Source organism: Protomyctophum bolini, assembly GCF_963924005.1.
Source record: "Protomyctophum bolini genome assembly, chromosome: 17".
Classification (NCBI taxonomy): domain Eukaryota; kingdom Metazoa; phylum Chordata; class Actinopteri; order Myctophiformes; family Myctophidae; genus Protomyctophum; species Protomyctophum bolini.
Window position 1 is genome coordinate 21,865,543 of NC_137878.1, and position 18,040 is coordinate 21,883,582.

General features: G+C 43.0%; 1 protein-coding gene across 1 annotated transcript in view; it reads right to left on the minus strand.

Moving 5' to 3' along the window:
* Window positions 1-18,040, minus strand: part of csmd2 (CUB and Sushi multiple domains 2) — a gene marked incomplete at both ends in the record, with an annotated part of 362,644 nt that overhangs the window by 197,678 nt on the left and 146,926 nt on the right. The window contains 4 exons of the mRNA XM_080787142.1: window positions 2,514-2,638; window positions 4,656-4,743; window positions 7,901-7,978; window positions 9,755-9,867. Of these exons, the coding sequence (XP_080643268.1) occupies window positions 2,514-2,638; window positions 4,656-4,743; window positions 7,901-7,978; window positions 9,755-9,867 (404 nt within the window). The remainder of the gene's footprint in view (window positions 1-2,513; window positions 2,639-4,655; window positions 4,744-7,900; window positions 7,979-9,754; window positions 9,868-18,040) is intronic.

Consider the following 18,040-nt stretch of genomic DNA (forward strand, 5'->3'; position numbering starts at 1 on the left):
TAAGCTCAAAGCTACTACCATCCTTGAGATCCATACTGCTCGCCTGCTTGTCCTTACCTCAAGGACAATGCTCCTGTATAAACTGCGCATATAAGCTTTTTCCGTGTCTTATGACAACATGATTTATGAACTTCTCATTCTCAGCGTGAGGCAACAATGTTTGGCTTAATTACTGCACAACTTTTTGGACCTGCCTGTCGGCACTTTGCAATTACAGGGACCTTTTAGAGTAATGACCCAACATTTTAGTGCTGTTGAATCAATGAAACCAGACAAATAATCTGCCCGCCTCCCCCAGCCCCCCAACCTCCATCCTCCCAGAATTGCCAATCTCAAAAGGCGACTGATTGATTGAAAAAAGGGGAAACGGGCTTTTGCAACCCAAACACAGCCGATGTCTATAAATCTGAGTGACTAATGACAACATGGGCCACAAATGCTTCGTCGTAAATTCAGCAGCGGAGAAATTATGAAGGTGTTTACAGAGTGCATGTGTTTCGGTTTTTTTGTCGTTTATTCAATTAATTGAAATGTGCATAGATGCAAAGCTGCAACATGACTTCCAGCTTCTGTTAATTTTCCATACATAATGAACTAATGTTAAAGCTTTTTAATTGTTCTGTGCATTGTAGTTTTGAAATTGTCATGATGCAAAGTCACTGTGTTGCAATAGCACTTTGGCTAAATGCCAATGGCCATGTTAATAGCAGTGAGGGGGTCATAGACAAAGTACTGCAATTTCAGCAAGTTCTGCCTCCGCTGAAAACACTCACTACATACCAGCTGTGACCACATTGAAATTGATGGGTTTACTTGGAAATGTGTTGCCTGAGCCCCTTCATATAGTGACTATAACAGCATGTCACAGCTAGGTTTCTACAATGCATTCACAGGTTTGCTCCACACTTATATAAGACTAGACCAGTGCCCGGCTGTAGAGCACAGAGTCTGTAACGATGGAAGTTGTAGATCCATGCCCCACCCAGCTATGCAATACCCCTGTTCCACACATCTGTCTGTGTCCCTTCTATGCCCACATATGGAGTTCTGTGTCAGGCATGCTCAAATATGGAGTGTTGTGAGGCTAGCTCCATATATGGAGCCTGGGGCAGGGGTCCTGTCCAGAGCCCGGGCAGAGGCCTTTTGTGGCGGTTCTGGACAACCGTGGGTCCGATGGACTCGACACCGGGCACTGCACTCCCCGTGGGGGTGTGGACAGGGCCGGCTCCAGGATGAAATGACTAAGGGGGCAGTCGAAAATTTCGAGGGGGCACACTAAAGGTGGTTGCACACTGGTGCGTTTTTCAGATTTTTAGCTACGTTTTTCCAGCGGTTTTCAGAAAAAACGCTTCCAGTGTGCAACCACCTTTAGTGTTATTTTTTATTTTATACTGTTGGGGGGTTGTTAAATCTGGAGTTGTGGTCTCTTCAATGCAAGAACCTTGTTACCTTGAATTGCAGTTGTAGTAGACACTAGACAGTAGACACGAGTTTGAATAGCCTACTAATTAAATAGTGTGCCTAGCACACTTCCTTAGTATTCATTGGCAGGTCTGTTGTTAGGTTAATGTGTGAATTGCCTCAAAACTATGGCATATACAGACATCCATTATCACCTCAAGAAAGACAACAACACATTCCTTCACATCAGACATTACAAAAGAGGAAAAAAGGAATTATATAAAATAAAAATAAAATGAAATAAAAACACACTTCTCATATGAGGGGTCAAGGATGTTGGGCTGAGGGGGAAAAGACCCCTTTTGACCCTGTGGCGCCGGGCATGGGTGTGGAACTTTTGTCAACTTGTAGATCTGCTATTTTTGGCAAACGTTCCCCCCAGAAAAGGGAGTGTTCATCCCATCCCAAATTGTGACACCCGCCCACTGGGCATGTGTGGCTGACATATTGAAGGCCACGGGATCCGAGGCAAAGCCAAGGGTCAGAGCCAGGCCAACCACAGTAAAACAACCACAGTAAAACACGTTGAATTGAAAACAGAAGAAAAAGATGAATACTCAAGGGGTGTGTGAGGCTCAGATATGCTCAGATGGAGGGGCTAACAACACCACGAATAGAAGTGTAGATAGATAAGTAGGCCTATAGCCTACTTGATGTACTGTATATATAAACAGTATGTGTGTACCTCACCTCACTGTGCATAATATTGCCCCCCCCCACCCTTAATTTTGCACAATCCCCAGTACTGCTAAGACGTTTTCCTATCATATCTATCTTATTTGATTGTATCTCATCTCTTTTTTTATTTCACAAAAATCCAGTTATTTATGTATTATATTGCTGTTGTCAGCGGTCTTGCAGACCATGCCAAACAATGCACTTCTCTGCTTCGTTGTAACCCTATATAAGTGGGTGACACATAAACCCCTTCTGATTCTAGTTGTGATTCTTGAATACGGCCAAACAACACGAGATATGCAGAGATAGGTTTCAGATATAAATAGAGCGTCTCCGTCATGCATAAACACCACGTCCCACGCGCTCCTCCTCACCTCTGCAGATGGGCCTGTCGTCGCTCCAGCCCACGTAGCTGTCCGTCACCCTCAGACAGCTGATGCTCTTGGAGCCCTGCAGCTCGTAGCCCTCGTCGCAGGAGAAGTGCACCGTCGCACCCCGTCTGCAGTGGTTGGTGGAGAAAAGAAAAGTGTACTCACACAAATGTGTAACATATTTTGAAAATAGCAGATCTGCAAGCTCACAATGGCTGACATTTTTTACAGGGCTGACGTAGTTAAAGGGTCGAGACGGGGACGAGACGGTTTTAGAGTTTGTCCCAGCTGGTTCAATTCAATGGCCCAAACCACACCAATGTGTCGCCATGTGCATCTACTCGCAACCGGTTGGTTGCAAGGAGTTGCAACTTGCATGGTGACCCGGCCATTGGTGTGGTTTGGGCAATAAAAGCACAATATTTAGATCTGAGATGTAGTGGAGTAGAAGTAACAGTATTGGGAATTGGAAATACTCCAGTAAAGTACAAATACCTCAAAATTGTACAGTACTTAAGTACTAACCCAATGTACTAATAGTTACTTTCCACAGCGGAAGGATGGGCAGAGTGTCTCATGAAGGATGGGCAGAGTGTGTCACGGGTCACCCTGGGGTGATACTTGGTACAATCCTTTTTTCCCTGCACACCAACTCTCTTGCTGTGAAGACAGCTGATCTATGAGCTTACAGTAGGCTGCAGATAGGCTATTCTCACCCCAGAATAGGTGCGATAGGGTTATGCAGTTAATTGCTTATCTAATTTATCCTTAGAGAATAGAGAGTGGCTCTTTTGCCAAGCCTTCAGACACAGCAAACACCCCTTTGATTTGACATTCCCCCAACACACAAACGCTTGGGGAAAGGACTCTTCTCTTCCGCCAATGCCAATCTCTACAATTCCACCTAATCCATGTCCCTCTCTCCTCTGAAATCTCCTCTGTGAGAGTGGAGATGCAGACGAGCTAACAGCAAGGGACAAAATGTTCTATCGGGAAAGGGAGGAAAAGAGTTCCAATTGTCTTTGGCTTCCCTGCTGCGACTTCCCAGAGTGTTGCATTGTGGGAGATGGATGGTAGCCATTTGTCTGTGTTAGGGTGTTGGTTGGGGTGACCATTGATACAGCAAATGGCTCTGACAAGAGAGAAACTCTGCAGGCCCACTGGTAATCCCTACATCCCACAGAGACAGCCTATTAGTGTGCACTGGCTCAGATGGTAGGATATTTATTTCGGAGAACACATTTCTCCATTTGTTTTCTGCTGGGATGGTTTCGGTTGGTGCACCAAGGGGGTCTGGCGGGTGCCGTATGCTAGAACTTGTAGCTACAAAATATTGGCAGCTCATAATACATATTTTGCCGCAGTACGTATTGTTTTTGTTTTTAATTAACCAAACAAATTAAATTTCTCTAGGATTGTCTCAAGATCGTGCTGTTTTCCTTCTCATAACAACATAAACTCTTGCTCATGAATCCTCCCTTCCTTTACAACCCAAAAAGATACACAGGCCTACATGCTCTGCCCCTCTCCTCTGGAACTCCCTCCCGCCTGACATCAGAAACATGGACTCTATCACCATATTTCAAACTCACCTCAAAACCCACCTGTTGAGGCAGGCCTATGACTCTGTGTGACCTCTGTGTCTTCTGCTGCAAGCTGTGCCCTAGTTTTTTTTTCTGCTTTTAACTGTGTTCTTGTACTGTTTTTAACCTGTACGGCGACCTTGAGTTCCCTGAGAGGCACCTTATAAATACAATGTATTATTATTATTATGAAAGTCCTACTGTATTGTTACTGTTCATTGTTTTTGGAATGTAGTGTGTTACATTCAATCAGTGGTTTTGAATCTTTCCTGCCTAAGGCACACTGATGGGCAAGGTAAACCTGTATTCATAGCTAAAGTATCCCAAAATAGGCTCCAAAATGAAAGTGGTCCAAATATATTAGTTTAGTATATGATCGTGCCTTTGTACTGTGTGATGACTGTGCAAAATATGATAACTGTTTAATATAGTTGTATATTTTTTCATTTTGCATTATATGTGGCTGTCACAGAATACAGTACCAAGGCACAAGTCAACCTGTCTCATGGGCATGGCACACCGATTGGGAACCATGCACTGGATTGTAGGACACATTACGTACCTGAAATCAGAGCCTTTCCTCTTCCCTCGATCTGGGATCCCTGGGTCAGGACACATGTTGTGTCCCTGTGCCACACCCATCTGAGACACTAGAGAGAGAGGGGGGGGGGGGTAAACAATAAGATAACATATAGATTATTCAAAGCACAATCCAGAACTAATTGCTTCTTCTGTGAAGGACAATATTGCGAAAATCTTATCAAAATAACATTGATGCTAATTCCTCATGATGTTAATGTCAGCTCTAAGTGCCTACATTAGCATTTCTCATTGACACCAGGAATATGTGTGACATTTAAATTGCCAATGTCGTTAGCCTTCGCATATATCAATTTGACGCTTAATTTATCATTTTGGCCTTGACCATGTTTAATTTCACAATTTACCGTTTTATAAAGACGAAGCCTCATAAATCATATTTTATATGGCTGTGAATCTTCTGCCATCTCATAATTCCGATATTGGGTCACGATTTGATTGATTGATTTATTTTTTAATAAAAAAAACAAAAATCTCGATTCGATTCAGATTATTGGGGTTACAATTCGATTACAAATTGAAATTTAATTAATTAAAAAAATGTAATTCTCGTTTAATTCTGAAGTTATGTCAAATACAAATGCCTAATAAAAACAGTATTAAAAAGAAAAAAAATTGATGCAGAAACACAACATCAGTTACAATGATACGATGGGAACTACGCACAAAAACATTTTCACCCACTTTTTTACTTGTGAAACTGTGACGTGACAATAAAGTTGATTCAGAATTTAACTCCCAGCTAAACCCTTCGATGCCGTTCATGGCCTTGATCAAGTCCATGCACAACAGGTGCGCAGCCACACCCAGCTCTGAGTCCAGTTCTAGTTTGACTCAGGCCAGGTGTGACTGCTTAAATCAGTGATCCTCCCTCTCACAATGACACCTTGTCCTTCACATAGGGCCCAGTTGGCCACGGGAAGAGGATGAATTAGCCTATATGACACCTTCACATAGGGCCCAGTTAGCTACGGGAAGAGGATGAATTAGCCTATATGACACCTTCACATAGGGCCCAGGTGGCTACGGGAAGAGGATGAATTAGCCTATATGACACCTTCACATAGGGCCCAGGTGGCTACGGGAAGAGGATGAATTAGCCTATATGACACCTTCACATAGGGCCCAGGTGGCTACGGGAAGAGGATGAATTAGCCTATATGACACCTACACATAGGGCCCAGGTGGCTATAGGATGACACCTTCACATAGGGCCCAGGTGGCTACGGGAAGAGGATGAATGATGGATGAGGCTCATCAGTTCCAGGAGGAGTGATGGGAACCAAAGAGGTGAGGGGGCACAAAATGGAGGCAAACTAATCACAAACATCCGAGATGACAGGAAATGTCTGTACAGTAACAAGAAATGGAGTTCAGGGGGAAAACGGAGGTACTATAGTCTTTCTTGTCATGTCTGTGGACTGGGTATGCTGCAAAAATGAATTGCCCTTTGTATCTGAATCTGAAAATAATTAGTTTAAGAAAGGATATGCACATCCCCCTAAAGTGGCAGTGCCAGAGCTAGAAATAAAGTGAAAGAGGTCGATAAAAAGAGAAATCTGACAGCATGCCACTCTACGACATTTAAAGTACAAAAAACACGTAAAATGTTTATCAACAACTTTGTTGGACGGATAGTTGAACATCAAGTGCGGTTGAAATATTGTTTATTTGTGTGTGTGTGTGTGTGTGTGTGTGTGTGTGTGTGTGTGTGTGTGTGTGCGTGCGTGCGTGCGTGTTGCACATTAAATGTCATAGAGCAGCGCTGCGTTATGCAAATTTCTCTTCTGATCTACCTGCATGATCGGATAGGAATGTGACGGGAAGAGATAATAAAGTAAAAACAAGACTAGTCTCGGTACTACTCCTGACACCCAAATGGATATCAGTGGAAGGGTGCATGGCGCCAGAGGAATAAAGCCCTGGCATCAACAACATCAGTGGGGCTCATCCTGGAATCAGCATTACATTATAAAGGTTTATTAATTGCACCCTGTACAAAATATGCAGATTGGTCATCGTATATACTGTACATATAGGCATATGCATTGCTTGGTTTATAAAACTCTCCTCGGGTCTGTGTACTTACCTGTACAACCTCAATCCACTATTTTGACCTTTCCTAACAATATTGAGCTGGGTAAAGAAAAGCTTTGAAATACGCTGCCCCCTTTACATGGAACAGAATGACTTAATGCTAACAGAAGTGATAACTTATGATGCTTTGTCTCAACTTTAAAGGAGGGCATTAGAGAAAGTGTGGTTTGCAGAAGTCACCCGTTTTGAACAAAAGCCTCAAAACATGAACGCAGCGTGCAGTTTACGTGTAATCTTTCACTGACTTTCCTACTAGGCTGAGGAATATATCCCAATATTATTTTTTGCAAAACATTTTTTTGGAACAAAATGCCTCAAATCATCCAATTGCCATCCAAGGCATAAGAAGAAATGGCACCCTTTTCACATTGGCCTATTATAGCACCACCATGAGGCCACAACCTGACCTGGCCCATGGTAGAGACCTGTGCACATTTTCTAGTTTTAATGTGGCACTCTTGGCCAGGTCCGTCTCATAAAAGTGATTCCATATCTCAACTAGAGGTAGGTTATTGTGGCCTCGTGGTGGCGCTATAATTGGCCCTACCTCCTTCCAATGTGAAAAGGGTGCGCTTTCTTCTTACGCCTTTGACGGCACGCTCGCTCTGCGAGTTTCACAGCAGTGAAACTAGATTTTGGGATAACTTGTGTGCACCTTCACTCAGGAACCCCTCTGTGGTTCATGAAGGTGCCGGGAAAATGCCATGGCGATCCATCAAGTACTTTTCAAGGTATGTTTGGGGCCACAGTGGTGAATGGACCGATCAACCGACGGAAGGTTAAGTGTGAAGGTAGGTTGCACAGACAGATGGAAAGAGAGATTCTCATGAAGAAAGGGCAGCCCAATGCAACTGCCACTGTCTTTTGTCTACTGGTCTGCCTTTCTTCAGCAGACAATGTGGCCTTCATGTGTTTATCACCTCCAAGTTAAGAGGGAATCAATTTTGGTGTAATGTTTTTCACCCAGAAATGAGGAACTGGTGAAGCTGCAATACTTTCCAATGCACAAAAAAACCCCACAGACATTCATCCTAAAACTAGGCTGGTTGTAAAGTAGGCTAGCTAACTTTTTGACAAGACGAAGAAGTTCCGTCCATACAGTAAACTTACACACTGAAATCTTGTGGTGGTTGTCTTTGCTGGGCAGCATTTTAACACCTCGAGATTTGAGTTCAGTCATCTTCTTGACTGTGAAGGGAAAATAGAGAAACATATTATTAGAGAGATCTAAATATGAACAATACTCAGCACACCCAGGCCCACTTCTCATGCTAGGATGTATTCAGAAAGAAACTAAATGGATGAATAGTGAAGAGGTCTTGAGCAATGGCTCTCATCAACGAGTCCACCCATGCTCATCGTGGAACAATGTGTGCCAAGACTCAGACAAAGCCGCAAAACTTCCATATTAATCCACAACAAAACCTTCCATTCCACTCGTGAAGCTCGTTTTGGAAACGGAGGGAGTGCTCAACAATGTGTGTAATTTCCTCCTCCATTTGTGGGAGGAGGTGGAATGGAATAATGAGGATTAGTGGTCTGGGTACAGAATAGTGGAATAAAAGTTGCACAAAATAGTATTTTTTGGTTTTTTATCAAACGATACGACAATGTTTAAATGATTGGATTTAACGATAATTGCATGATTACTTTACAACTAAAAGTAATCAACACATTCAGGGAAAGGGGGGCAAGGGAAAAATGAATGAGAGGCTCAAAATTAATGTATTCATCATTTTCAAAAATACCATCAACATTATCTGTATAATACTCTTCACACGTCTATAAACAATTTAATTAACTCCTCCGCATTTATCTCTGACTTAGCCAAATTGTGTTTCAAAGCCAGGAAGTCATCTATGCAGTTCAAGCATGACATGTAATTTTGTATATAATTTTTCAGTTTTCCACATGATATTCTGCAGGAAGAATAAAGGTACTGTACCTACACTCTAACACTAAAATGGAATTAATGTGAAGAGGTTTCGACCAAACAAGAATTACTTCAGAACTGAAATGAGCCTAAGCTGGCTGACTGGGAATCATTGTGAGGAGTGCGCGTGTGTGTGTGTGTGTGTGTGTGTGTGTGTGTGTGTGTGTGCGTGTGTGTGTGTGTGTGTGTGTGTGTGTGCGCTGTGCGCGTGTCGAGTCTACAGTCAATCTAATTAAAGTGTCATTCTTCCCCCCTCTTTTCTCGGAGTCTCTAAATATATCTGTTCAACCCCCCCCCCCCCTCTCTCTCTCCCTCCCTATCTCTCATTTGAATTTAAGTGGATGACTGGAGGTGAGATTCCTAGATATGGTCTCTTTTTTGTCATTTTAGTGATGGACAGATATAAGAGTAAATCCTTATTCCCCACATGTGCCGGTGCACCTGCGTCTCTGCACCTGTGTGTCTGTGTGCTTTTGCATACATGTGTGATCCCGGTAATAGGGCTTCCAATCTAATCATGTTGCAGCATTTTAATTAGCTAATTCTGCTTGGGAAAAGCTTAGCTTTGACGAAAGACACCAGAATATAGATAGAACAAATCTATGCCAAAGATAGTATTTAATATAGGGAATAGAAATGGTGGCCATTTTGTGGTTCCACAGATAGAAAGACCATTATTGTTTCCCATAGAGATTTCCTAAATTATTTAACCAAGTGATTCCAGTGACTGGAAATAAATTATAAAAACAATAAATCAGAAATGTCTTTGTGAGTGGAACTGCAAAATTCCACTATATGAAATGCATTTCTGATGCCATTATGCTAGTGTACCTTTTTCTGTTGTGTGTGAATGAACAAATTCAGTCATTCGTTAGTTCATTCATTCATATATATTAGACTTCTGGGCTTCAGGCAGGCCTGCTCTGCTACCCTGGCTATACCTACATGTGTGCAGCTATTAGTGGAAGAGGACGAGACGTTCCATAGCTGCATTCATATCAACAGGTGAAATGTCTCCACTGGTATCTCACCTTGATACTGGGCACTAAAGCCCCTCAGCTTGTGGTTGCCATCAGAGGTGAAGTGCAGACGGAGCCAGTTCTTGCTGCTGATGATGGGCGAGGGGAGGTTGGGTCCCGTGAACCTGAACACATTGAAACAAAGAAGAGAGCTCTGTCAGGTAAAGTCATATTTTGGGATATTTAATTTTGGGCATATTCATATATTTGAGTATCCAAGGTTCCATGAGACAGACACAGACACAAAAATTATGTACATTTGAAAGTCAGCATCTTCAATAGATCAATTTCTATGTACCAAGATCACTCGATGCAAGTATAGTGCAGGAATATACACAATGATTAGTCTTCGTTCGATTTGATATCCTTCTCCTATCACAGCATGTCAGCAACTCACAAATCTTGCTGCTGTGTTTTCACATTGTTGTACTTTGCCCAGCAGATATGGGAGTTTGGTCATGTTTTCAAAAGCTCTGTGTGTGGTTGTAATCTGTGGGAAGTATGTGTCTCTGATGTCTTGGTACAATGGACAGATGGTTAGGAAGTGTAGCTCGGTTTCCACTTAAGTTTGTGTGCAGTGGGTGCATAGTCTGTCTTCTCTCGGGATACAGGTCTACCTATGACGGCCTTTCCCCATCGCAAGACTGTGCTCACTGAGTCTGTACCTAGTTAAGATTTGTCTTGGGTCGGTCACGGTGCTCAGGTATTCTGCCACTGTGTATTCTCTGTTTAGGACCAGATAGCATTATAGTTTACTCTGCTTTTGTGTTGCTTCGTTCGAACACACACACACACACACACACACACACACACACACACACACACACACACACACACACACACACACACACACACACACACACACACACACACACACACACACACACACACACACACACACACACACACACACACACACACACACACACAATGACAATGGACCTCATCTATGAATAGCCCCTCCTCTCCATAATATTAGCTTACTGTACACTGAACCAAAACAGGAAATAATGTTGGAACTTGTCGGCCAACAAGTTCAAGGGAACTTCAATCATCAAAACTACAACATTAACTGTTATGTTACTCATCTGTGTCTACAACGCTGTCAATCTCAGAAACGCAGCTCCTCAAGTAAGTGATTGACATGTTATGAGCCTATAGGAGGATAGGTTTAACATTGTTGAGGTAGCATGCTGTTTAAAGCTGGTAGTCAATATTCACTGCTTGTGCAAGTGGATAAAGTTGTATTCATTATTTAACTCTGATTATTTAACTGTTTGCTCCCTCAATCGAAATTAATATAAAAAATTAAAAGATCCCCAAAACAGAGCACAGAGACATGTAATAAAACACACATGAGAATGCTGAACAGTGTGACCAGCGTGATTATCTTAGCTGTCCAATTAATGTCCAGGTTTCAACCATGCAGGGCTGCTGTGACAGCTGAAGCATTAGGAGAGGGTAAGGAAAGGACAGCGGTAGCTAATGAAGAGAGAGAGAGAGCGAGAGAGAGAGAGAGAGAGAAAGAGAGAGAGTGAACGAGGCTGGAGGAGGATGCTGGGACAGCCAGTTCACAAAGTAAATTCCTCATTGTTAATTTAACTCTGAGAGGAGACAATTGGAACCAATTGAAAGTGTCATTTGAACACTCTCAGGAGTCACGAAGGGGCCGTCAGATACAGGAAGTAGACATGGGGTCAGTCAGAAGCACAGATAAGATTGAGGAGGGCAGGTCTTCTCAAAAAAGAAAGAGGCCTCATTTCTATTCTTCTGTGCCTTGCATAGACGGGGCATGCATGGGGCAAGCAGCAAGCACTGGCAGTGTCAATTATCTAATGTAATCCTGGGCTCTACACTCCCTCCACCAACCTGGGGAGAGCAACGGACTGACCTCATGCTACCTGCAATGAATGAGCGTCCGAGCCGCTTCTTTTCACATGACAGGGGGGGAGTTTCCCCGGTAGGATGTAGCGCGTGGAAGGAACTGGGGTTTATCCAGTGTGTGTGGCTGAATATGCATCAATGTAAGACTTGGCTGTACCACACACACGCACAGCATAGTACATTTTACATCTCCATAACCTTTACTGCTATCATGAATAAATAATCAGACATAATGGTTTTATTGGCCATTTTTAATTTTTGATGCTTAAAATCTTAGGTCACTGAGGAGCCGATTCTCATGCATCCAGAGCAGATCAACTCATCACAGGTAATTAGCCTGGCCGTCCATGATGTCAATGCGTCTATCTCCAGGCAACTTGATTTGCATGTCCGTTATGGGAACATTTAGTTTGTCTGATGTCAGAATCCCATAAGTCTTGGATCGTGTTAATGAACTTTCTGTCAGATACATGGATAAAGAGGGAAAGGTGTTCAATCAATTCCCGGGCCCTGTTGCCTATAGCAAAGCAGACACTGTTGTGACAAGAATGAATATAAACAATTCTGTAAAAAGCAGAGCCTCCCATCCCGACAGAGATACCCAGATATTATGATGGTTAATTATTTTATGCAAGATTTTATGTGAGATTATTATTAATATTATTGTTATTATTGTATGCCATTCTTGTTAATTGCATTTAAATTCAGCGCGTGTGAATGGGGTTGCTAAGCAACTTACACAAAGGTTCTGAAAGATGGTGGCCGTTACTTTGTTGCGGCCCACAAATTGTCCCTCTTCTGTAAGGACGCATTGGATGATGTAACATGGTAGTCTACAACTCTACACCACTGGTTCCAAAACATTGGGTAGGGAGTCACCCATTTGTGGGTCCTTTTATTTTTGCTACAGTCGAGAGGCTGGTCTGCATTTCATCTGATAAGCATAACTCTAATGAAGGCATTAGAGCTATGGACCAGAGCTAGGTCATGGGCTAAAAAGTTTGGGAAGCACTGCACGACCACTGTAAGCGGTCACCTTCAAGACATTGTTTTAATTTGACATGAATTCTTATATTTCAGATTATTACTGCAAAGCTAAATGCAGCATCGACCACCTAGGTGTGTCAGCGTTACCGATACCAGATAGTCATTTGATACCACAGTATTGTTCAATCTTTTAGAGTAGCCTCTATTCGAATCATTATATTTACTGTAAACTAATAATGTACAGTCATTTGATGCTATTGTAGTACTATTCATATCCAAAGCAATAATGTGCAGTGATCTGATACAATTGTAGTTAACCTCTATTCACAATCAAAACTAAGCTTATGTCTTTAATAATGCACTGTAAACTGATTTGAATGTAGTTATCTTCTGTCAATTAATAATGATTATATCTAAGTGAAGTACTATAACCTGACAGTATTACAGTTACAGTATTTTCTGTCTACAAACTATTCAGTCCAACCACTTAAGTCCTACATACTTCCTTGTATGACAAATAGTGAACATAAGTGGTCTGCCAGCTCATTCTGAGCCAGCGGACCGGCCATTTCAAGAGGTTATTAGCAACGTTTCCTGGAATGGTGGCTCTCACACTGGCTATTCAAAAATAAAGGTCTGTCCACTGTGGCTCCCAGTCAAAGTTGTAATTGATTTACGTTTCAAGAAATCATGGACAAAACAGCACTCCTCAAATAGTAACACTTCACCACCAGTGCTGAGCAAACAAAAGTGTAGTCAATGCGTTCAAAGAGTGCCCATTAAATTAGTATTAGTCTTGCTCAGGTTCAAATAAATGAGATTTAACAAGACTGAATATATGTGACTCTTTTTTATACAGAGACAGTCATGGCAAGAGTAACTGTTCAGGAGAGGAGAAAAACAGTTTTTTGGGGGGTTTTTTTAATCCAAAATGAGTTAATAGCACAGGCATACTACAGCATGTCTGAAATAAATGTCAGAGCTGAAATCGACATGTAAATATGAAATAAATGCTTACCACAGAAGTGAACCTTTCAAGCCTGTTTTCTCAACTCAATGTTTTCTGCAAGACATTACTCTAAGTGAAACTGGGGGGCCAAACTGAACAACCAATGTCAATTTGAAGCTATGATTCCTTGCTTTCACATGACATGACCAGAAGCGGTCAGAAGCAGTCAAATATGAAAATGAATACATACGAAGCACACAAACTAGGACAATTACAGTGAATATACAGGACACATTTAAGACAGTGAGTAATTAAAGCCAGAAGGTCAATAACTCCACGCTGAAAAACAACAATAATAATAATAAATCTCAGCACAAAAAGGCCACTAGTCCTGAGCAGTCTTAACAGAGGAAACAAACACATTCAGTGTTACGTATTTGTGGCAGCGGTTTTCCAGGCTGATGTTTTGCCCCACCTTGCATGCCTGTCCAAAATCAACTTCATACATGAAGTATGCTAATGTGGATCTAGTTATTAAAATCAGTTTGATAGGATATGTTGTCTTTTGCAAAACTGGAAGCTATAAATAAAGTTAAAAAATACAGATGCCTCATTGGCCGCTGCAGTTCGTTGGAGCGACCTGTAGTCAGGCGGAAGTGCTGAATGCATGCAGCGTCGCTGACACTCAAGTGACTGCTGGCCAATCACAGCACGTCTTTTCCGGGACTTCCGTTTACATTGCCAAAGCAAGTGGCGCTGTGAAAGAGGGAGTCGTGCCTCTGATTGGCCTACCGGACGTCCCCATCCGTTACGAACCCGGAAGCTTGGCAGGCTTCCGATTTGCTTCAGCTATGCTTCGCCAGGAATCTTGAGAAAGCTTTCCTCCATGTTGCCTTCCCTCGAGATACAGACGCCCCAGAGCCGGAAGAGGCGTCTACCTTTATGTCTATGCATAACATTTTAGCAGTGAGCCCAGTGTCTCTGATGTTATGGACACTGAGCTCACTGGACTACAATTCGCATAATGCTTTAGTGCACTGCTCCTCCTTGTGGATAGGGGGAGGGCTGTCTTACTGAGACAACATGTAGTCCAGGAAGTAAGTGAGCCCAGTGTGTATGACATCAGAGGCACTGGCTCACTGCTAAAATCTAAAACCAAATATTACATGCATTAAGACCCCAGGAAAGTGTTCTAAATATTCTAAACGTCATTAAACATATATTCTTTTGCAAAAAGGGTGAAGTGTCCCTTTAACATTGACTGTAGTTTCTTCCATCTGTGAAATGTCCCTATAAGGACAATGTGTTTAATTAGTATAATTACTAGCATTTTTTCAGTCAATAACCTTCAGGTGCCTGATGACCTGAACCAGAATGTTGAGTGATTCTTTATTAAGTAAGTGCTTTTCTATCCTTGGAATACATTTTAAGTTGTTTTGATCATGTCTGAAGATCAACTATTGTCTTCTTATTCAACACAAAGTGAAGCAATCAAGCTATAAATTGTTTAAATTATTCATTTTCTACAAAGTACTATACTTGGCAATGAAAATAATTGCAGTGCAATTATTGCACGCACGCACACACGCACGCACACACACACACACACACACACACACACACACACGCACACGAGAAGAAAGTTCAGCAGAAGTCTCTCTCTCTATTTCCCCCCCCCCCCTCCCTCATATAACCTCCTAGTGTGTTTGACTTCGGCTTAAATGATTAGCCTTGCTACTGTAAGACAGTGTCCCCTATGCGGGGATGAGAGCTCACTATGTAAACTGCAAGGGGCATTCTCTATATCAAAATTGCAGCTAATTGTTGGCTAAGCCCTAAAGCCCACGTGCTCCTGTTATGCGAGAGCTCAACAGGACAAGTCTGTTGCGGTTAGATTGCTTCACCAGCAGGCAGGCTAAACTGTCGTTTACATGACATCCCCACCACACACACACACACCCTGACCCTTCTATTTGCCCACACAGAGGGCATACAGTAAATGTTTCCCTAAGGTGTCTGCTATAGACGAATTCAGAAACGGCTCTCATGGTCGCAGCTTACGTATTTCCTGTAGGCGGACTCGACGTAGCTGCGGGGTTTAAACCCTCACCAGGCGCATCTCTTCTACTACAGTGAACTAACTGATGTTAGTCTGCCTCAAACATTACTCTTTTACCTGCTTTTTACTAACACTAACATTACAAAGATGCCCAGAACATCGAGACTGTGTAGTTTATGGCTGCTCCAACAGTAGTGGCAACATTCCAAAAAAACAAAAAACGGAATGTCAAAATATCCACCGCGGTAGCTGAGACCAGATCCATTGAGTAATGGTTGAGACGAAGCAGTGAAAGGTCCTGAAAGATACATAACGTCAGTCTTACCCAATACCCAATCTCTCTGTTTTATGAACACAAGGCTGCCGTACTTTATACATCATACTTGAAATGCTTAGTATGATGTATAAAGTACAGCAGCCTTGTGAAGTTATAGAACAAGCCAGCAAGTAGTCATATCTGCACTGCTACCCAGAGGGAATATCAAAGATGACGACATCAACACCATCAATGCACAGATCTCCAGAATCTGTGACACGAATCACAAAGTCTACTTTGCAAAACACCCAGACCTGGATGGCAGCAGCCTGTGGGACAAAGTACACATCTGCAAAGCAGCAATCTCAACCTTTGCAAAGAGCCTGAAAGACACAGCATTCGACCACACCCTGCGCATAATCCTTCAGTTCATCTTCAGTCAGTAGCTCCATTTGGTGTCCTGGCACTTGATGTGTTGAACACTGTGATTTGGGAGGTTCTCTCCATCTCTCTGATCAGAGCAACAGATAGAATAAAATGTTGTAGGAAACACTGTATAGGTATACCGTATCAGACTATACACTGGGAAAAGGACACTTCCTTTATGGGCTTGACAAAGCCACGGTGAATTATACTATACAAACACTTAAAGTGCCGCCTGATGTGTATGCTAATGAGGGCCTCTGCTTAGCAGGCACTTCTTCAGCTGTTAAAGCCAAAGTCATTTGGGGACACTTCATCTCGCTCTTGTGGCCACGCACACAAACAAACCCACACACCCACACACACACACACACACACACACACACACACACACACACAAAGAGAAAGAGAGAGAGAGAAAGAGAGAGAGAGAGAGAGAGAGAGAGAGAGAGAGAGAGACACATGCACACACGGACGCGTGCACACGTATTCCAATCTCCCACCTGTAAATTAGATTTTCCAGGCTGTGTCCTCCCCATCTCCCCACCCTACCCATCAGCCTCTCTCTCACACAAGGAGAAGTGCATTAGCGGAGACCTCTACCTGGCACTCATTAAAACTAAGTAAGGAAAGGAACAAAAGTGAGAGAGGAGTGGGTGCAGGGATTAGAGAGAGAGAGAGAGAGAGACAGACAGACAGACAAAAATTGTTAGTGGTAGAAAAGTGAATAAATAATAAATATAGCAAGAAATAGTAATAATAAAAAAGCACAGAGGACATAACTTTGCAAGCCAATATCCACTCTGGATGTGCAAGATCCTCTAGCAGCCAGTCACGGTGGGGTGAGTGCATTAAAGATCCTCTAGCAGCCAGCCACTGTGGGGTGAGTGCTTTAAAGATCCTCTAGCAGCCAGCCACCGTGGGGTGAGTGCTTTAAAGATCCTCTAGCAGCCAGCCACTGTGGGGTGAGTGCATTAAAGATCCTCTAGCAGCCAGTCACCGTGGGGTGAGTGCATTAAAGATCCTCTAGCAGCCAGCCACCGTGGGGTGAGTGCTTTAAAGATCCTCTAGCAGCCAGCCACTGTGGGGTGAGTGCATTAAATATCCTCTAGCAGCCAGTCACCGTGGGGTGAGTGCATTAAAGATCCTCTAGCAGCCAGCCACCGTGGGGTGAGTGCATTAAAGATCCTCTAGCAGCCAGCCACCGTGGGGTGAGTGCATTAAAGATCCTCTAGCAGCCAGCCACTGTGGGGTGAGTGCATTAAAGATCCTCTAGCAGCCAGCCACTGTGGGGTGAGTGCATTAAAGATCCTCTAGCAGCCAGCCACCGTGGGGTGAGTGCATTAAAGATCCTCTAGCAGCCAGCCACTGTGGGGTGAGTGCATTAAAGATCCTCTAGCAGCCAGCCACTGTGGGGTGAGTGCATTAAAGATCCTCTAGCAGCCAGCCACCGTGGGGTGAGTGCTTTAAAGATCCTCTAGCAGCCAGCCACTGTGGGGTGAGTGCGTTAAAGTGGCTTTCTGTATGCCCTCTGTGTGTAAAAGACACTTAAGCTTGGCGCGGGCGTCTGGTAGAGCAATCTAACCTCAACAGACTGGTCCTGTTGAGCTCTCGCATAACAGGAGCACGTGGGTTTTAAGGCTTAGCCAACAAATAGCTGCAATTTTGATATAGAGAATGCCCCTTGCAGTTTACACATAGTGAGCCCCTCCCGCATAGGGGACACTGTGTCTTTTTAGT